Below are 22495 nucleotides of genomic sequence, written 5' to 3'. Positions count from 1 at the left end.
CCACTCAGAGCCATGTCCTTTCCTACGCCTCCGCACATAAGAGAGAGCAAGTCACACCGACAGCCCCCTCAACACATTTACCTGCACTTCACAGTCTGATATTCCTCTCAGTGATCAATGTGTATAAGATGAGATGGGTGCACCCACCACCACCACCACCTTATTTCGACATTGCGTGAACACACACCTGCAGGCTCTGGTTACCTTGGCATCTCGTTGCATCGATAGCGGGCCATGGTTTGCACATGTTAAAAAAGCATGTTGAGAGTGTCAAGCAGCAGCTATTGAACAGTGCATGAACTGAAGAGAAAGCATGTTTGGATTTGGATTGTAAATGCTGTTCTGTTCTTTTAAAATTAGAACCAGTAATGTAGTCACACGAAACCCATCCCACTGCTTCTAATATTTGGTTAGCAAAGGGAAAAACAAACTGTTGTTTGGCGTATGATGGTTAATGTGTGTTTGGAGCTTCATGTGGCAGAAAGCAAATAGCAGTTGTAGCAGTTTCTACAGGACAGGAATTTAACTGCAAAATGACATAAGCACTCATACCTTACTTTTATATAGGAATATAACCAGATGGCAACCAGTCTGTTTGAGCCTTGCGTTGCAGTGAGACACATTGTGTTTATAAATTAAGCAGCAGTTATTTGGAAACCTTCACCAATCTGTCTGAGAGTGTTTGTAGTTAGTCTGTGATTGTTTGCAGACAGGTTGTCTCCCACCATGCGGCCTGTGCAACTACCTTGTGATCAAAAGTGGTCAAAGGTTGAGAGTGCACATTCATTTTAAGAGCAGGGATGGATGGAGTGATAGATAATTGCCTGAGTAATTATTCCAACATTTGCTGTTTCTAGCGTTTCTAATATGAGTATGCTTCACTAAACATTATTGTTCAGTATGGAGGGGTATACGGGTTGTCTATCATTAAAGGAGATGCACACATTCTAAGGGAACTAAAAATATGATGTATCTTGCTGCAAGAACATAATAAGGGCATCTCTCACCCTGAGTCCACCTGGAGGCCTTCCATCGTCTTGGACTGCAGCTGGCAAAGTAGTCCTTGTTCTGTTCTGTAACCAATCTGTAAGTGAGGTTGGCTTAAGACATGAACCAGCTCTCTTCAGCTACCCGCTGTTTCTGCTTAGAGTCAGCCTGCATCTTGCAGCAGATCTCCAGAGCAGAAGGAGTACCATTGCGAGCTGCAGTCCAAGGCAGTGGCGTTGAAGTCCTTCCATGGGACATGAGTCCATTGGCTAGTTGGGGCTTGTATGCATGTTCTCCCTTTGGCTGTGTGAATTCCCTCTGGGTACTCTGGTTTCCTCCCACCGTGCAAAGGCACACAGGTCAGGTTAATTGGTAATTCTAAATTAGTCATAGGTGTAACTGTGAGTCTGAATGGTTGTCTATTACTTAGTGTTAATACTATGATAGATCTTTCCAGGATGCACCCCGCCTCTCACCTTATGTCACCTGGGATACTCCCTTCCCATGATCCTGAACTGGATAATTGATTAAGGCCGGGTGGCCAGCCAAAATAAAGTCTGTGTGCAATAAGTACCGGTAATGTCTCCTTTGTATCTCCGGTGGCTCTAAAATATGAAAATGTTAATAGTAGCAACATTTTGGAACACTGTTTTACAATAGTAACAATGTTTCAATACTCACACAATGTGAATTGTGTTGGAAAGCGGGGCCTTTTGCTGCCTTTGAGAGGGTCATCTGGGATGCTAATACGCTTGTTGTAAAAATGTCAACATATTCAAGAGATGATTAAATCTAGTTCATATGTAGAGAGATAACACATTTAATTAACATAAATATTGTTTTTGCTTTTTATATAGTGTGAAATTAAACCAAAAATCAGTTCCTGGGACTTTACATAGTAAGGTCCATACCTTAAAACCTTTGAAAGAGCAGCTCAACAGTTCCCCCTCGAACAGCTCTTGATGACAGTGGTGAGGGAAGCCTGTGTGTGGAGAACACTGAATATGTTTGAATAGAATTATGAGCACACGTCTCTGACCTTTCTCACATTTCTCTCTTGCCGTCTCTCCTCTCAGTGCGTTCTCTACCTCTGGTCTCTCAAGATCAACCACCCCACCACACTCTTCCTGCTGCGTGGGAACCACGAGTGCCGGCACCTCACCGAGTATTTCACCTTCAAACAGGAATGTAAGTGTGCTGCTTTTCTCAGCCGTATGAAGACCAGCCCAGGGGGCTCATATGCTCTCTGTACCACTTTAAATTGACCTGTATCAGTCAGCTCTCAGATTTCACACATAGCCCAGATATAATGGTGCAGTCTGGTGCTAATAGTGTGAGTGCAGGATTGCTGTCGCAGGTATTTCCTTAGTCCCATTGATAGTTCTTTTCACTTTCAAGTACCGCAGACACAAATAAGGAATTGAAAACACAGTGCTGGGAAACATAGCTATGTTAAGTCAGACTTCATGCCAGAGAAGTGGAGTGTTTTCTCTATTCCCCTTTAGTAAAATGACTAGCGCCCCGTAAGTAGGACACATTTGTCACAAACACGTTGAATTGGGAAGTCCCGTCACAACATGCAACAGTTCATCTGCGAATCTCCAGCGAGGAGATGAAGCCTTTGTCCCGTTTGTCTTGCCGACAGCAAACTGCTGAAGCATGGAGAGCAGCGAGGCATGCTGTTGATGCTATTTAGACAGTTACACTCACACTTTGATTTCAGTCAGTGACAGCTGCATGTGTGTGTGTGCAGAGCAAGTGTGGAGGTATTAGCATGCAAACTCAGAAAGCAGTCGGCAAAGAATGTCTTGCCAGTTGCAAATAGATTTCACTCACTACATCCCTGCTCACACCCACCCACATGCCACCTCATCTGTACACACAAACACACACACACAGTTTGCCACCTGTTCGGTTGGGGCAAGCTTATTGATTGGAAAAGCTTGTTGATCGATAATCAGTTCAACACTAACAAATTTAATCAGAGAGATTAGGGATTGTTGTAGTAATTGATTGCAGCTGCGATCACACTTCTCTCGTAGCCTTGTCTTGTAGTACACACAGGAAAGGTTTGTAGAAGTAGTAAAATGTGGCAATCCAAGTCAGTGTGGCCTCACACGATGTTTTAACCCATGTTGCCTTATTGTTTTAAGTGGCGCATTAATGATATTAGAACGTTTTGTTTTTTCAGATTAAACAGTCAAGAGTGGGGATTATTTTACAACTTATTTTATGATTGATCCTCACAGTGTACAACTCGGAGTTATGACGTGGGCAGAATATTGGCTACTGCATTAAGGCTCTGTTGACCATGTTGTTATCCTTGCATCTATTCCTGCGATTCCTCCACATCCCACAGCTATTCTCATGAATGATAGGCGTCGCCACTATACCTCCACATCAGCACTCACAAAAAAGGGGTCGAAACCTCCCTCTGTGTAATCTTTTACACAATAAGACAAGTAACAGACATAGAGACTTGCACAAGCGGCAGAAACAGCGGCTTGCTACAATGGATTTGACGGCAACTTTGTTGTGCGGTAGATATAATGCAGCTCATAGCCTCATGAGCAAGCGCGATACAATGACGACCTGTTTTATTTAATGAATACATTATCTTTGTTCTCATCAATAAACAGTTTTAGCATAGTTTATTATCACCAAGCACACTCATCTTATCTGTTATGGTCTACAGCCCCATGACGTCGTTTCTGGGAAGACATGGGTTAGTGTGCGGAGTCCAGAGTTAACCTAGATTCATAAGACGGCATTAACTCTTTACTTTAGCTAACTGCAGAAATAGCATTTTCCTGTTTCTCATCCCATGAGTAGTGTTTCATTGTTATTCCAACTAAGCATTAAAGATGTTCATTTACTAAAACATTTTCACAGAGTAAAGAACTTTAATTTCCAAGCTCAAAGCTCCACACTCCCCTTTATGACCTTAAAGTAGCACTGTCTTCAAACTGGCACTCGCATTGTACTGTCCTGGCTGCTTCTCCTCTATAAGGCATGGACTTCCTCCTGACCTAATCTGACCCTTTCATTCTTCTGCAAGTGGCGCTGTAGAAGCTGTCTGGAAACAATCACCACTGGCACAGTTGGCAGGGCAGCTCTGCTAGCCGCTCATAACACATCTACCAAACCTTTGCTGTAGTGAGCAAATTCAACAGACTTTTTGCCATCTTTGGCAGTAATTATGACCTCAGACTGAATCCCAATCTTTATTTTTACTGCAGGTAAAATTAAATACTCTGAACGGGTGTATGACGCCTGTATGGAGGCCTTTGACTGCCTGCCCCTCGCTGCCCTACTCAACCAGCAGTTCCTGTGTGTACATGGCGGACTCTCACCAGAAATCAACTGCCTAGATGACATAAGAAAAGTAAGTGATCGACCGCTGGCTTGTGACATTATCAAGATCTGCCTTTCAAGTTAATCTCTTATATGTTCCAAGAATATGTGTTAAAGTGTCAGCTCTAATCGCAGATCATTCACTCCGTTATGCCTCATTACACGTGATTCTAGCTTTGATGTACAGCCTGTTCCACTGTTGGCAGGTTGAAATCCAGAATGGGCATTTCCTGTCTGTGCCATGGATGCCCTGGTCAAACTGAGGCAGGACAACCAATATGGCTGTTATTGAAAACAAAAGTTTTACAATAAAGTGCACATTTAACAGCACCAGAGGGTGACATGAAAACACAGTAACATCTAAATTAAGTCATCAACTTAGTTTACTATATTTAGAACGAAGGCAGGTGGCACGGTGGTTAGCACTGTTGCGCACAGCAAGAAGGTCCTGAGTTCAATTCCACCATCAGGCCGGGGGTCAGAATGGTTGTCTGTCCCTGTGTGTTGGCCCTGCGACAGACTGGCGACCTGTCCAGGATGTACCCCGCCTCTCGCCCTATGACAGCTGGGATAGGCTCCAGCGCCCCCTGCGACCATGAAAAGGATAAGCGGAAGCGAATGGATGGATGGATGGATGGATGGATGGATGGATAGAACGAAGGCAGGCTTAAACTGGCTTCACTTTTTAGCTTTGGAGCTACGTTGATCTCTTATTTACAGTCTGTTAGAGATGGACAGTTAAAAGCTATAAATACTCGTTGGGCAAATACTTTTGGACTCTGGATAAACACTCTTCAGTCGTGTTTTGAGTGTTGACGTTACATAGTTTGTCTGGCAGAGGGCACCCTGCAACTTCCCTGTTGGCAACATACATTTTTGGAGTGCCACAAACACAACCAGGTGAATAGAATAGAATAGAATAGAATTCAACTTTATTGTCATTGCACATGCACAGGTACAGGGCAACGAAATGCAGTTTGCATCCATCCAGAAGTGCTTTAGTGATATAGATATATTACAATATATATTAGCAATAATATAGATATGTGAGTATATTACAGAAATGGGTCTATTATGGTATGTTATAATGTACACGGTATGAAGTATGTTGTGAATATTCTATAACTATAAGTATGTACAGGCTGTAGTGAGTACAAGCTATGTACAGGATATGAACAGGATATAAATATGAAAAACTATACAGAATATGAAATGAAATAAATAACTTTACAGAATCTGGGATATACAGCTATACAGAAATGGGAACTATGCAAGTTGTAAACAGTTGTAGGATTAAAGATTATCGAATGTACAGAATGATTATTTACACAGAGCTATACAGTAGTGCAGTTAAGATAAGTGAGGGTGTAGATAGTTTCTACAGAGGCTATATAAAGTGCTAGTGGTTGTGAGTGGTGGTTCAGTCCATGTTATTATTGTGTTTGAGGGTACAGTTGTCCATTGTGGGTGTGTGTATGTTCAGTCCATGAGTTAACGTGGGTCAGATGTCAGGAGGCAGAGTTCAGGAGTCTGACAGCTGTGGGGAAGAAGCTGTTCCGGTACCTGGTGGTCTTAGTCCGGAGGCTCCTGTGGCGCCTCCCAGAGGGCAGGAGGGTGAAGAGTCCATGTGATGGGTGACTGGGGTCTTTGATGATTTTCCCAGCCCTTTTCAGACACCGCTTCCTGTAGATGTCTTTTATGGCAGGAAGTGGTGCTCCGGCGATGCGCTGGGCAGTTTTCACGACCCTCTGCAACGCCTTCCGGTCCGAGGCAGAGCAGTTCCCGTACCAGACTGTTATACAGTTGGTCAGGATGCTCTCGATGGTGCAGCGATAGAAGTTCACCAGGATGTCTGAGGACAGGTGGTTCTTCCTCAGAGTCCTCAAGAAGAAGAGGCGCTGGTGAGCCTTCTTGACCAGCTTGGAGCAGTTGGTCGTCCAGGTGAGATCCTCGGAGATGTGGACTCCCAGGAACTTGAAGCTGCTCACACGCTCCACAGCCGTCCCCTTAATGTGGATGGGTGGATGTGGGTCAGCATTCCTCCTGTAGTCCACGATGAGCTCCTTGGTCTTCTCGGTGTTAAGCAGCAGGTTGTTTCTGTCGCACCACTCAGCCAGACGATCCACCTCCTCCCTGTAGGCGGCCTCATCGTTGTCACTGATGAGGCCAATCACCGTGGTGTCATCTGCAAACTTAATGATGGTGTTGGAACCATCAGCAGGTCTGCAGTCGTGGGTGAAGAGGGAGTAGAGGAAAGGGCTCATCACACAGCCTTGTGGTACACCGGTGTTCATTGTGATGGTAGATGAGCAGCGGTTATCCAGCCGGACATGTTGGGGGCGGAAGTCCAGTAACCATTTGCAGATGAGGGAACTGATACCCAGGTCTGTCAGTTTCCTGATGAGTTGTGAGGGGTGGATCGTATTGAATGCTGAACTGAAGTCTATAAACAGCATTCTGGCGTAGGTGTTGTTGTTGTCCAGGTGTGAGAGGACAGAGTGCATTGCGATGGAGACTGCATCCTCTGTGCTCCTGTTCCGGCGGTATGCGAATTGGTGGGGGTCCAGGGTGGGGGGGAGACAGGATTTGAAGTGTGCTAGGACCAGTCGCTCTAAGCACTTAGCACTTAGTGATGATGGGGGTGAGTGCTACTGGGCGAACAGAACGAAGTTCAACGTAAATAAATAACACCATATCGCAAATGTTAGAGACGTGTTTTCTGTTTTGTGTGTCTGATAGAAAAAAGTATTAGGAGATGTGTTGGCATATTGCTGTCTTGGTCTTGGGGCTTTAGTCAAAATAAAAAGGCCAGAAATTGTTTATCGGTTTTTATTGTTTAACATGGGTTGTAGCCTTTCACAAGCTTCTCAGCTTGTTACACTAGTTCTGTCAGCAGGGACAGAACTAGTGTAACAAAGCGAGTTCGGTTAAAAATGCATTTTTTCAGTTCCTTCCATGTCATTTCCATCGAGGCAGTTGAATGGAGTGCTTTCATGTGAGAGAGTCCATTTCCTTGACTTTGTGGCTTTAGCCACTTTGTCACAACCAAACAGTTCCTCTGCTAAGCATGTTTGTATTTTGTGCTCTGCAGTTAGACAGATTTAAAGAGCCTCCAGCATTCGGGCCAATGTGCGACCTGATTTGGGCAGACCCTGGTGAGGACTACGGCAGTGAAAAAACATCAGAACACTTCAACCACAACTCCGTCAGAGGCTGCTCTTACTTTTTCAGGTAAAACTGCCGCTTTTAGCGTCACTGTTACGCTCTGCACAAGCACTGCCCTTGTAGAGCACTTTAATAATAATAATGAGGAATCGAATTGAAAACGAGCTGCATCGCGCAGGTCACAGGTTGTGGATTCATTGTTTTATAGGTCAATCAGCTTATTGAGGCACTTTCAAAAATGGCCTTCTCAAAACAGGTTAGCAGATAAAAACAGCATGTTCAAAATGGGTCAACACATTCAGTGTGCCTCTACAAAATAGGTCAACAGATTCAAAGAGCTCCTTCACAATATTCTGTGGAAATGGGTCCAGCAATGGTCAAGAGCAGACAAACATGTTAGAGATTTACACATTTAAATGGCTTGTTTAGAATTCTGTGGGTTTAAAGATACAAAATGCTTATTCAGAATAGGAAACAACAGCCAGGTGATTACGTGTAATAAGATTAGAGAGGAAAAATTGAACAATGCCTATCACAGTCCTTTATGACAGAAAATGTTAGGCTGAGATAAGCTAAATCAGTTAGCTTGGAGCTAGTTACATCAGCTGTGTGCAACTTGAGATGTAACCAGCTTCCTCAGTAAGTCTGTATTAAGTGAAGGTAAATGCATCAGTGAATTAAGAGATTGCACCAGACCTTACCAAGAGATGGCAGCTTAGGGGAGTTGGTCAGCCACTTTGGATGGACTTATCATAGCTTTCATTTTGTGGTCTCCACGTGACAAAGTAAGTACTTTTAAGAAACTATTTAGCTCATATTTGGGAAAGACTTTTGTCACAGCGGTTTGCAGTGTTTCACACATTACATATGCATAACTCACAATGTCAGAATGTCTAAATAAAGGTTTCTTCCTGTTTAGAATGTGGTCAGTTTTCAACAGTCTTTGAGACTGACACAAAAGTTAGCCAAATACAATAGACGACCTGCATTCAGCGATGTCAGCGACTCTACACCTAACCTAAATGTAAAACACTGTAGTTGTTATGCCGACTGTCAACCTGCCTTGTTTGATAAATCCAGGGAACAGTATGATGACCTTCTACTCCAACAACATTGAAAGGATTGCTTTTTTCCACTGGTGTATACTGCTGTCTGTTTGTATAAACAAGGTGACGACACACAGGCAAAGAGCAGTGATGCCTGCTTGTGATGCAGTCAGTGTAAATCTGAGCTAACTAAGGCCTCAGTCACAAAGAACTAGAGACCAGTCAGCGACCATCTGGCAACCACTTTGGTCACGACCAGCTGTATGGAAAACCCTCCTTCCGACTGCTTTGGTTGTCAACAGGTTGCTGTGTTTGCCAAACGTTTGCATGGAAGGCGCCAACTTGTCTGCAAACACTTACACACTGCTCACTAAGCAGTAGTGAAACATGAAAAGTGTGAGGCAAACCAGAAATGAGGAATGTTCACCTTCAGACTAAAGGTTGTTACTCTGGTTTGCAATGCAAACTACAGGTGACTGCAGAGATCTGCTAGCAACCAAAGCAATCACAATGATGTTTTTGGTGCAGCAGCATTCTGTTTGCAGACAATTTCACCTTTGTTTTGGTTTCTCAAAGTTGCCAGTGTGTTGCGGCCTGTAGGCCCGTGTGACTGATGCCTCATAAAGCTAACATTAGATTGATAAAGCAGCATCTCAATTATTGTAAAAGTATAACAGGTGCTAGCATAATTTTACATTTTTGTTAAAATGCTGTCTAAACCACTAATTAGATTTTTTTTTTTATGTTTGTATTTCACAAAAATAAAAACTAAATATCTTAACTGATTGGCTAAAAGATTGTTAGCACAAACTTTGGGATTGCTGCTAACTCTGAAATGCAGAGCTGTGCAAGAAAATAAATAAAACATAGATACCTTGATAAAGTTTCGGGAAATAAGAACACATTTATACTGAATATAGACGTGATTTGCTGGAGGTTTTGTGAAAGTGTGTAGTCCTTGAGTTGATAACTTTTGATTGGCAGTGCTATAGACATTTCCTCCTTTCATGCATATCTTAAGGTGAAGTGATTTTGTTTAGCTGATCCCTAGTTTAGATGAAATAGTCTAAGAACTGACCAGTTTATCAAGTGTTAAACCAAAGTAATAGTGATAAAACACTCTGTTTTGTCTTGTGTTGCAAGTCCCTTAGAGCCCAGATTTACTTACTGATGAGTTGAGCTAGAGCCAAGACCGTGGAAGGAGAGGTTTTAGTCATCAAGATTTCCATCAAAAGAACTTGAAAGTAAAACAAGGTTTCCTTTGATGAACCTGCTGAATGATTATTTAACAGCTGCTTGCAGCATGCTCTCATTTATCTCTGCATCACTGAGGATCTCTCACCTGGTCTTCTTTTAGCAGCACTCACTAGTGTTCCTCCAACATCCCCTCCTTTGGTGGTTCTGGAGTTGCTGAGTAAATGGAACAAATAATTGTGACTATGATTTTGCCTTAGTCGAATATTAATACTGGTCAAAACATTAAAGTCTGCGTGTCTAAAGTCTGTTCATATTGCCAATATCAGAAACCATTGGGGCTGGTTTGATGTTGCTTTGTTTATTCCCAATAATTTCCAGAGCTAATGGATTAGTTGTACTCTAAAATAAAGTAGCTGTCCTCATCTAGCCTCTGCTTGGTCTAAACTTTTTGGAGAGGCCAGCCAGTGCTGCTGAATCCCATAAATACACCAGAGCAACCGCTGGATACTGTGCATCTTTAAACTCTGAGCTCAAGAGGCCAGAGGGCACAACATGCTGAAAATAAACGTGAAGGCATCTCCTCAGGCCAACAGTCAATTAGTAACTGATCTTAAGAGGCCTCACGCTGCTCCGTCTAATGGTTTAAATTTGAACTACGCTTTGACCCTTCTGTTAGTGGTTTTAACTGGTCCGCCTTCTCTGTCTCTTTCTCTCTTTGCAGTTACTCAGCAGTCTGTGACTTTTTGGTAAATAATAACTTGCTGTCGGTAATAAGAGCCCATGAAGCACAGGATGCAGGGTAAGTGGTATTTTGAAAACACATTTCCAGCATTTGATGATATGGAACATGTTTAATGGGTCACTCTTATTTGCGGCTGCATAGGTATCGGATGTACAGAAAAAGCCAGACCACAGGTTTCCCTTCATTAATCACAATCTTTTCAGCTCCAAATTACCTAGATGTCTACAACAACAAAGGTCTCTGTCTTTTCTTTTTTCTCATACCTCTCTCATTATTGTATTTTTCTTGCATTTACCTGTCGTCAGTCCTTCAATGTCGCCTCCCATCTCCTCCTCTCTTTCTATCCTAGCTGCTGTATTAAAATACGAGAACAACGTGATGAACATCCGACAGTTCAACTGCTCCCCGCACCCTTACTGGTTGCCCAACTTTATGGATGTCTTTACGTGGTCTCTGCCTTTTGTTGGAGAGAAGGGTACGTCTGGTGCCGAGTTTGGAAAAAGTGGATTGGAGGCCGACAACGGTTCTTGTATTGAGCTTTCTATGATTCATTTACAGTGACGGAGATGCTGGTGAATGTACTCAACATTTGCTCCGACGATGAGCTCATGTCAGAGGGAGACGACCTTTATGAAGGTAGGTAAAAAAAAATGCATGTCTATTATTACTGAAGAAGCATCCACTCGAAAACGTTCATCTCGAAATGTTTCTGATGAATACTTTACTCATAAATATAACCAATGGACTGGGACCAGTACAAAAATAAAACAAGAAAAAAACCCACTAAGTTGGGGAAGGTTATTAGTGAGAACTGCCAGTGTGTTTTTCCACAGTGGTAATCTCACTAAATTGAGAAGAAGCTGAAATGAAAGCATTGTCATGCAGGCAAACTGTTTATTTAGCAATCTTTGGCAGTCCACCTCTCTTCCTAACACGATACCTCCTGGTCACCAGTCAGTAATACGATCAAAGCTACGACAAGCCGATGTGATGTCTTTTCAGACTTTTTTATACGAGGGCAATCCCAAAGGTCAGGTCTGCTATTGTTTTAGAAATACAAACAACAGTTAATTTTCCATAATATTTACATCATTTTAAAGCTTGAAGACTTATTTTTCTACATAATCGCCATTTTGGTCGATGCATTTTTGTAGATGCTGTGGCAGTTTTACAATGCCCATGTCATACCTGCTCGCCACCGCCACAGATTCGTCTTCAGGACAAATGTTCGTTCAACTTTGGGAGCAGGTGGTAGTCACTGGGTGCGTAGCCCAGACTGTAGGGCGGGTGAGGGATGAAGTTCCAACCAAAGTTTGGCAGGAGAGCGATAGTTTGACGGTGACGTGTGGATGCACGGTATCGTGGAGAATGCTTATGCACAGTGCGCAACTGTGTTTTGGGACCAAAAGGGGGTATTATTGGTTGACTTTCTGCCTGTTGGGACCACAGTAAATGCTGACAGGTACTGTGAATCACAGGAAAAACTCAGAAGGCCATTTCAGAACCGGAGAAGAGGAATGCTGAGGAAAGACGTAAGCATTCGCCACAACACTGCATGTCCACACGTCACCCGTGATGTAAATATTGTGAAAAAATAAACGGTTGTTTGTATTTCTAAAACAATAGGAGACCTTACTTTTGGGATTGTCCTCATATTTACCGGTGACCACATACTCATAGTGCTCCTAGAATCAAACACTTTTACTTGGTGATGAACCAGGATAATGTGTCCTGGACACAAACTACTCAGTGGGTTTGAATTTTTCTTAGTTTGGACAAATACATCCAAACAATGACAAGACAACTTCTCACTTTCTTTCTGTTCTTCACACATTACAGTAACCTGTGAATTGTGATGGATCGTGAGCTGGATGAGCTACTAGTCACATTGTAGACTCTGTTTTTAGTACATTGTTCTCTAGAATTGTGGCAATCAGGAAACAAAGGAAATAATCTTTCTCACTGACACACATCAAAAATTATTTTTCACAAATAATGGGGTAAGGGCATAGTTAGGATTATTATCTATGGTGAGTCAGACCTGAGAAGGTTAACACATTTATAACATGTATCAAAGCTAAACCTAGTTTAAGGCGTGTTTTTTGTCTAAAAATCCATAAATATAGGTGGCCTGCTCACCTGTGCACATGTGCTTAGGTTGTAGACTTTATACAGATTCATTTCTGCTTCTTCAGTGAATGAATATTTTAATTTGGCTTTTAAATTGGATGAAGTGATAATGAGTCCCGGCACTCACTTAACTGACATGGAATGCTGGGAGGTGATTTATGTGTAGCGCTTAATCATAATTCAGCCTCTGTCACACATGGCTGATGCTGAATAGGGAGTTCTGGTCCCTGAAGTACACGCACTCTGCTCTGAAACGAACGCGTGACCAAAGAGGGCGAAGAATATCACTCCCACGGGATGGAAAGTGCGGTGTGCTTTGTCTTAACTCATACTACGCACTGTCTCCAGGCGGCACCTCAGCGATGCGCAAGGAGGTTATTCGGAACAAGATTCGTGCTGTGGGAAAAATGGCCCGAGTCTTCGCAGTTCTCAGGTCTGCCTTGACTTTGACATTCTCTTTTTTTTCCCTTCTTCTTCTATTTTTTTTTTTTTTTTAAATATAATCCCAGTTGGAAATGCTTGTGTTCATGTATATATGCTAAAGGGATTTCAATGAGCTCAGTGCACTGGGTCATCACAATACCAGAAATAATTTGCAGGGCACCACAGGGCCAGTATGCAGCAGGATTGGTGAAGCTGAGTTTGAAAACACAGCGTTGGCCTGCTGGGATTAATGAGCGGGCACAAGATGAGTCACGATGCACCTAGACTCTGTAATGACATTACACATTATTCCAGATTAATGGCGCTGCTGCTAGCTCGTCACACTGCTGCAAGTGGACAAGCAGCCTATTTGTCAAACGCCTCCGTATGTCGAATACTGAAAGGGAGAGGGGGGGGTAAAAGAAGGCTAATGACACTTTTTAAAGGCACAGATGTCTCTGTAGGATAAGAAAAGGTGAAGTTTGCCTTTGAAGTGTCTCAAAGTTTCTATAGAATAAAAAGCAGAGGACCCATTAAAGGCAACATGTTAACATAAAAGTGTGCTAACACAAATCTGTACACTAAGAACCGAGTCTTAAAAATATTGGTTCAGCTGCTAAAATTGACACAAGTTGTCAGTGACCCAATTACAGAAGCAGGGCACATGCTAGCAGGTTGGCTGGAGACAATTAGTGCAGATAGTCCATCGAACCAAACAAAGACTGGATGAGACGGAGCAGGTGAAACATCCAGTGACCTCATGACCTCGTGGTTTGAAAACCGCCTCTAAACCACAAGGTGTGGGTCGCTGCGCTTGTTGAGACCTAAACTGTGTGTGCTCTTCATGCTCCTGTGTGTTGTTTTTGGACTAGGGAGGAAAGTGAGAGTGTGTTAACACTCAAAGGCCTGACCCCAACTGGAACTCTTCCAGTGGGAGTGTTGTCTGGGGGAAAGCAGACCTTACAGAGCGGTAAGTGTTTCTTATACTGTGTAACCTTTCCACTGTGTCCATTTACCACTTAGCTCTAATTAGACAGGCTCATTTCTTCACTCTGTGTCACAGAGTCTGTTTATTTAAGCACACCTGTTTTTCCCCCTGTTTTTGCTTTTATTACACACTTAGCTTTTCTTGCTAAGATTTAAGTTTAAAGATTGCCCTTATTTTCTTGTGGCAGTTATCCAGTTATCCTAGCCTGCTTATCCATGCTAATATATACATTATACACTTGCTGACATGTGAAGCAAGTCAGAAGAATGGTGGTTGAAGTATTACTGTCAGGACTCCTGACTCCGCCCTCTGATACCCTGATGTCTGTGGGTATGTGTAATAATTTTTGCAACTAAATTAATTTATTGCCATTTTTTTCCCTGCAGTTGATTATGTTTATTCTGTAGCAATGTTGCTTTCATTTCACCTGATTAGTTGGATGACTTTCAGGTCTTTGCTCCTCTGTTATATTGGCTTCAAACTCTGATGCAACATTTTGAGTGTGAAGTCATAAAAACTGACATATTTCAATATGTTTGCTCTAATTATTGTTTTTTTTTTTTAAATTGAGTCATCTCTAATGGGCTTAGCTGTAGAGTTAACATTCACAAAAAATAAATTCCTTTGGTTTTGTTGCAACTAAACTAAAGAAGCCACAGCTTCTGTGTTGGGGGTTTCCTGTTACTGAAGAATAAACCTGGTAATTTCCTTCTGTTTGGGTTGCAAAAGAGTGTGGAAAATACGGACATATCTGTGCATCTCAGTGACGCTGAAGAGACAAGTGTTCAGATACATTATGATACAGCCCTATACATGCAAACATATGTCACAACATGTCCTAATATAAATACCCAAAGAAGTACCCAGTGACATTTTAAAACTGCCAGGCCATTCCATCTCAAATCAAAAAATTTTAAGAACATTTTCTCCAATATCCATAAAAATGTCACACTCCAACGTTTGGATATATTTGGATATATTTGGATATATTTTGAAAATGGTCCATCGACCTGTCACTCGCGTTTTTTTTAACACTTTAAAATCTGAGGCCATTTTTGAACATTAATATTTCAAAAACTATTAAAGATAAAAGTGCAAATAGTTTTCTGAGCTTTCCCTGCCATAAAAATGAGTGAGAGTCTTTAATTTAGGGACGATAAATCACAACATGTCTGAGTTAAAATAGGACTTAAAAGAAAATTGAAGTCTTTGAAAGTCCCATATTTGAGCAGACACTAACCCCCCAAAAACTTACACATTGCAAATGAAAATGTTTGACAATTTCTGAATACCATAGAATTGTATTTCACAATAATGCAAAAATGACCATGTTTAATGTACAATAATGTTTAATGTGAAGTTTTCAGTCACAGAAACTTTCATGCAGGAGTGAGCAAGTACGACAAGTTGTATCATTACAAATATCAGTAGATAGCTTCTAGATGGTCTTCTAATTATAACTGAGAAAATAAATTTGTTAAATTACAGATTTTTGATTTTTGAGACCTTCTGTCCTGGATGTGTTTTATAATTCAGTAAAATTTAATCGGCCAACGATGATTTGAGATGGGATGAACCTGCTGCCATGTGGGAGACTTTTTCTAGAACAACTTCAGTATGTTAAAAAGAAGCATCCGAGGATTGTTTTCAGCTTTGTCTGTGAATATCTGATACAGCAGCTTCACCATTCGGTTATAGTCTCTTTGAAGGGTTCGAGATCAATGGTGGTATTCCCGCCACAGGAAGCAGTGTCAGGACTTTGACTGCCCCCTGCCTCCATGCGGCAGAAAGCTTTGGGGCTGAGCCGTGGGCCGGCTGGTCGAGGAGGTCAGCCTGTCACCTGGAAGTGGCTGCTGACCCTTTGATCTAAAGGTCAGCACCAGGCCTCACCTGCCACAGGACGTGCTGGGGGCCATGCTCTGCCATGCTGGAGGCTCACAGAAGTTGCAGAGCAATCAAAAGGGAAAACCACATGTTGTGACCTTTCTGAGAATGTCATTGTCCATGTCTGTTCCCCCAATCACAGCTTTCAGATCAGCTAGGCTAGTTCAAACAAGGGGAGCAGGGGGCTGTGTGTATTTTTATCCAGTCCTCCTTGATTCTCCGATTCTTGTTTGTTTCAATCTTGATGATAATATACCTGTGCATTTTATGAACACATAACATCATTGCTGCACTAATTAAATCCAGTTTGCATCAAATTTAAAGGAGAAATATTCGTCGTGTTTCCAAAAGCTGTAAAAATTATTTTAGTTCACTTTGGCATGAAGCTAATTGTACATGTGTAAATGAGTGTGTTTCTAAAGGGAACATCTGACTGCATGTGTGTTGAGCTGGACTGCCTGGTCATGGTTGTGCATCTCGCCCCCATCTTAGACTCTTAGTGTTTAACCAAATCCCCCCTGGCTCTCCACACCTAAGTCCTCGTGACCCTTTAACACCAACACTGGCTTAAAACTCCAGCAGACTTCTTCACTCTAACCTTTCCACCCAATCGCCTAAGTGTTTTGGTGACGCTTCACAGTTGCTATGAATTTTTGCCTCCCTTTGAATGAGCCGTGGGTGTTGGCCTATATTCTGCCATCTGTTTCTTCAGATTATCCCACAGGGGTGTTCAGATTTATTTTTTAGTTTATTTTTTTAAACACTGTTGTATTTGCTGTCTCTGGCTACTTTGATGACTTCCTTTTCCCCCCTCCTTCCTCAACTCCCATTAACATAGCTACCGTTGAGGCAGCTAAAGCAAAAGGTATGCATTGGCTGTTTGGCTCAAATCCCCCTGTCTGTGTTTTGTGTGTGTTGTTCACCCTTTAACACAGACCCACTCCTCAAATATGTATTTTTCCCCCTTTCTGTTTATTTCTATTGATTATTCTGTTATAGTGAATCCCGTTATTGCTGGTTGCTCTTGCATCATCAGAATCTGTTGATAACACTGGTTCTGTCATTGTGAAAATCAGCACTAGTGTTTTCTTTGACAGACAGAATGAGGTGGAAATAGCAACAGAACATGAATTGAAACAAAATGCTTGAATGAGAAAGAAGTGAACATAAGTAATCGCCTTTTTGTAATTGCTGTGTTCTCTTTGTAAATACAGAAATCTTTTTTCTAAAACATTTTAATACAGGCAAAAAGCAAATTTGCACAGGCACTAATTAAGACTTAGACTATGTTGCTAAAATGAGATTCAAAAAGTGTCAACTACCACTGTATAGTTTAAAGCTTTGGAGGATTCAGGTCAGCATTAGCTAAATCAGGCTCGTCTCTGTATGTCTGAAAAATAAAGACTGTTATAAAGAGGTTATGTATTTTGTTTTGTCGATCAGGTTTAGGACATGATTTGTCCTTTGTTGATAAGAAGTCCCTGGCTGTGGTCACATAAGCTTTTCTTGCCAAGTGTGGCTCCCCACACAGAGAAAAGCCTGCTAAGACCTGGTTAAGATAAGACCGGGGACATCCCTGTCTGGGATATTTTCAGAATCTAATCCTGTTGCTCCGTTTGGCTGTTGCTACACCGCTCGTCTCTTCTGGTCGACAGTGATGGTTGGCGGATCAACAGGTCTCAGTTATCTCATCAAATCCATAAAATATTCTATTGCAGAAGACATTAACAGTTAACTTTGTAGATGAGGTAAAGCAGGAGCGTTACTTACAAATAGTCATCAACCTTTTATGTCTTGTTTATCAAACAGATGAGCTCAGATAGCTCAGTTATGTTTCAAATGTATTCATTTCAATTGATTTTTTTTTTAAGTAAACCTTTTAGGCCATGAAAGCGTACGTTAGACTGTTACCACTCAGAGTTACATTTACCATCAGTCTACAAATTTTAGTATCTGTTCATTCACACCTTTTAGATAAATATTTCAGGAATGCATCCTGTACTTTTAGGGAAATATTATAATTAATTATTTTGTGTAACTGTTATTTACTTCTGTAAATATGTCAGCTACTTGTCCTTTGCTTTTAGCTTATTATTTGATATTTATTCACAGCCATAATAGAAACAATATCATTTTACAATTTTTATCAGTCTAAGATTACTTATCTATTAATTTCAACCACATTTCCTGTATTTTAAGCTGCTTTTTGACTAAATTAAAATGTAAATTAACCTATATTTAATTAATTAATATGTTAATTATTTTACGTATTGACTGTTTTAATTTTAAACAATTAATTTAACTACATGGTCTCTGCGTTCGCCTAATCATTTCACTTATGTAACTATTACCAACTTTACTAACACATAACCATTCATTTCAGATAATTATCGCCCTATGTAACCTGTATTTTTTGCTAATTTTTTTAATTATGCATCAATTACTTTTAGCTAATTAAGTGATGTATGTTCTTCTGAGCTGTTTTATCAACAGTTAGCTAACTACATCGGTGCACAAATGTATTTTATCACATCATGTTGAGTGTTAACTTTTATCACTGGGATAAGATTATTTTGGACATTGTCACAAGGACTAATATGTCTTTGTACCATATTCATTATATCAAATCAAAAATGTTTTCAAATTGGAATCTTTTTATACAACTGTGTGACCGATGCAGGTCTAAGTACCGCTGGTTGGAAATCGCAAAACTCAAAGTTGATAAATTCAATTATTATATTCAAGGAACTTTTTTTTTTTTAAAATCACAGACATCTGGTTGTGCAAGAGTGGCCTTGAGGGTGTTTTTTGTTTGGTTTGTTTTTTTAATATATAATTCCCATATAAAGTGTTAACCACTGAGTTTTCACTGTCTGTTTACTTTGATAAAATGAGTGAAATATATGAACTGTCTCTTACAAGTTTGCTTTTCTATTTGCACTTGTTTTCTTTCTGGTTTCCTTGGCCGTTTCGGGACATTAACGTAAGTCTATAACGTGTGAGGTGTTTAATTGGTGTAGTTTGTCCCACTGGTGCTTGAACGTTAGGAGTCATTATTTAGTTGTGCATGTGTTGTATTTACAGATCATCCGTTCTGTGATTAGCAAATACTGTGTTTATTGCTCACCAAATGAAATCCCACAAGGAATGCATTTTGATTGAGGGTGGCAAAGAAAATAAAAAAAGAGAAAGCTAAAAATGGCGGTTTACAGTGAATACTTGCTGTGACGCACTGCTATTACTAAGCTGTTTCTACCTTCTTTTAATTTTCTCTTTGGTCTCTTTTCTGATTTTTAGCAATTCAAGGCTTCTCTCCCTCGAGGAAAATTCGCAACTTTGAGGAGGCGCGTGGCCTAGACAGGATAAACGAGAGGATGCCTCCGCGCAAAGATGGCCAGCAGCCAGATGGAACCACAATCAACACCAACACCCCCAACAAGAACGGCACTGATGGATAGGCAACTGAAACACTACCCTGCCATCTTTACACAACCCACACCACCTGAGTCATAGCCCCCAACTGCTCTCTCTCGCTGTCTCTCTCTCGCTGTCTTCATCTGTCTCCTCTGCTGAAGCTGCATGTCCATCATCTGCTCGCCCACAGCCGGGCAGTGAATGGAAGCAGACACATCAGTGGATAAAAACAAAAGGAGCCGCAGTGCTGGGAAAGCACTACACAGCTGCTCAAGAAAAGACAAACATTTGACTCTTTTATTTATTAAAGATAAAACCTATTAGATATATTGTGTTATAGCAAGAAATTACTGAATGAAGACATTTTACAGTCGAAATGTATTCTGTCCACTGAGGCTATACATGTCGAAACGATTAAAAAAACCAAAACAAAACAAAAAACAGGATTTTATAAATTGAAGTTGGTACCAGTAGATGAAGATGAGTTTTTAGTCATGTTAAGTTTGTTTTTTGAACTGTTGTTCTTCATGTGTTTGATAAGGGAAAGTACAAATACTGTAGCCTCGTCTGGGTCTTGCGAGATTCTTCCCGAGACATTTTGGACACTTGAGGTTCTACATACAGTATGCCTATATGTACATCAGTCAAAAGATAAATTGCATATGTATTTAAAAAAATATGATGGGAAAAAATATTAAATTCTATCTTATCTAATAACAATTTTTTTAAAAAGTAAAAATTTCTATGTGAAGACTTATGTCTTTAAGACTTTGTCTTATTTATACAATTTGAAGCCCTAAAGGTGGTTGTTTTTTGTAAAGTATTTTGTTCACTTCCAGAGGAAATGTTTTCCTGTATTATGGTTTGTAAATGACACGGTTAAAGTGAAGGATTAACTCTTTATGTGCAATGATAGTTTGTATTTCTGGCTGTCTTGTGCTGGTTACGACGTGTTCACTTGATGGCAGCTAGGAAGTTCTTGCTGCCCTTAACCCCCGACCCCCCTCAAAAAAAGAAAAGTACAAAGCATGTCTTATTCTACACAGCAACCAGACCCATTATTACTCCTCTCTGGGTTTGAGCTCCGCACATCAAGATTACACTAAAAGGACCAGATTTCTCTCCGGTTATTGGCCAGAAGAGGACCTGCATGTCGTACTCTCCTCAAAGCAGACTGATGTTCATTATTGCATAGGAAACTTCAGTGTATTTAACTGAAATATGGCAGTTTGATGTGATCTTTTATTGTAAAACACTAAAAAAAAGGGGGGGGGGCATGCTTTTGGGGGTTTACCTTTGTTTCTCAGTCTGTATTAGTGTCTCCATCTACTGTTGATTAGGCAGTATTCTTTTAAATTGTGATAACCGTGCATATCGAATAAGGGAAACATTTGACTTGCAGTGAAGCAACAGCAACAACGTTGCCGTACTTAAATACGATGGACTGAGTCATTCCCCCCGGCAGGGACAGCTGTCTGTCAAGGCCTAACAGTACTGTAATCATCTCAAGCTTGGCTGACTCACATACCCAGTATCTTATTTTTACAACCTATGGTCACACAAAGGTGGTGAACCATTAACACCTGCTGAGATTGCTGCTGTTGCTTTCTCTCTCTCTCTCTCTCTCTCTCTCTCTCTCCCTCTCTGAAGTGTTCAGCAATCCAGCTCCGCTCTGGTCTGAACATCTCCACTTCTCGCCGGCACTCCCAACCCTTTAAGACCTGCTTTCTCTAGGACACACTGATCTGACTCTACTGGTGCTTCGACACACCTGACTGTAATTCAGTTGTCTTTCTGTCACTCATGGAACGGAGACATAAGCTTTAAGATTTGCTATTCTGTCGCGAGTTTAACCCCCCCACACACCGCTTTTTGCTTTTATTTTTTGGAAAGAAAAAAAAAAGCACGAGCCATTTGCGTTCATGTGCCATGCCACCTTGGCCACACATGTCAAACTCTGATCTGTGTGAGTGTGCTTGTGTGGATGGTGAACAGAGTCCAGCCAGGAGGCTTTTGAGTCTCACGTGATTAAAGATGACGTTTCTTTATATCCTTAAATTTTCCAAAATATTGTTGTTTGCCATTATGTTCTGTAGTTTCTGGGAAGGCTTCCGAAAGTGTTTGTTTTTTGTTTTGTTTTATTGGTTTACATTCAGAACTGTGATGTTGACATTTATTTTAAAGGTAAGGCTTTATTGGGTGAGGCATACAGTATACTGACCTCCTGTTAGGTCCTATACATATCTTGCAGAATGTTAAAAAAAAATGTTGTTCATCATATCAGATCTTATAATAGCTGTTAAAAAAAAAAAAAAAGGGGGGGGGGGGGATTAAAAAAGCTGTACCGTATTTGTCATGCGAGGCCATGAAATCTTTTATGTAGATGTATCACTTGGAAAAAATAAAATGAAAATAAAATACAGTGATTTATGTGACTTCTCTGTTGTATTGAAAAACCATTTTTTTTTAAAAAGCTCAAACATTCATTCTGAATCACCAACATGTTCTCACTCCCAAAGCACATACTGATCAGCAACAAGAAATACTGCTCGGGCCTGATATTGTGTTGAATGAAAGTAACTGTTGTCTAGAGCATTTCCACAGATGAGGTGAACAGCACCGGTTAGCACTGTTACATTATAGCTATAAGGTTGGTGGTCTGAATCTACTGGGGTCCTTTTATGCCTCTGCAGGTTCGATTCACTTCAGTTTTATTTATACAGCGCCAAACACAACAATAGTCACCTCAAGTCGCTTTATATTGTAAGGTAGACCCTACAATAACACATACAGAGGAAAAACCCAATAATCATATGACCCTCTATGAGCAAGCACTTTGGTGACAGTGGGAAGGAAAAACTCCCTTTTAACAGGAAGAAAACCTCCAGCAGAACCAGGCTCAGGGAGGGGCGGGGAAGAGAAGGAAGACAGGATAAACACATGCTGTGGAAGAGAGACAGAGATTAATAACAAATATGATTCAGTGCAGAGGTCTATTAACACATAGTGAGTGAGAAAGGTAACTGAAGAACAAATACTCAATGCATCATGGGAATTCCCAGCAGTCTACAGCTATTGCAGCAAAACTAAGGGAGGATTCAGGGTCACCTGATCCAGCCCTAACTGTGCTTTAGCAAAAAGGAAAGTTTTAAGCCTAATCTTAGT

General features: G+C 41.0%; 1 protein-coding gene across 2 annotated transcripts in view; it reads left to right on the top strand.

The window, feature by feature from the left end:
• ppp3cca (protein phosphatase 3, catalytic subunit, gamma isozyme, a) overlaps positions 1-21765 on the top strand; it is a 36454-nt gene extending 14689 nt beyond the window's left edge. The window contains exons 4-14 of one of the 2 annotated variants that reach the window (XM_082554942.1): positions 2064-2175; positions 4227-4372; positions 7433-7572; positions 10471-10548; positions 10633-10727; positions 10841-10966; positions 11050-11127; positions 12970-13054; positions 13917-14014; positions 16755-16781; positions 19223-21765. In XM_082554942.1, coding sequence (XP_082411068.1) covers positions 2064-2175; positions 4227-4372; positions 7433-7572; positions 10471-10548; positions 10633-10727; positions 10841-10966; positions 11050-11127; positions 12970-13054; positions 13917-14014; positions 16755-16781; positions 19223-19374 — 1137 coding nt within the window. In that variant the 3' untranslated portion in view covers positions 19375-21765. Of the gene's footprint in view, positions 1-2063; positions 2176-4226; positions 4373-7432; positions 7573-10470; positions 10549-10632; positions 10728-10840; positions 10967-11049; positions 11128-12969; positions 13055-13916; positions 14015-16754; positions 16782-19213 lie in introns of both variants that reach the window. The other variant, XM_082554943.1, reaches the window with a different exon arrangement.
• The last annotated feature ends 730 nt before the right edge of the window (positions 21766-22495 follow it).

Source organism: Aulonocara stuartgranti (genome assembly GCF_965226115.1).
Source record: "Aulonocara stuartgranti genome assembly, chromosome: 12".
Lineage (NCBI taxonomy): Eukaryota > Metazoa > Chordata > Actinopteri > Cichliformes > Cichlidae > Aulonocara > Aulonocara stuartgranti.
This window is presented reverse-complemented; position numbering and strand designations above follow the sequence as displayed.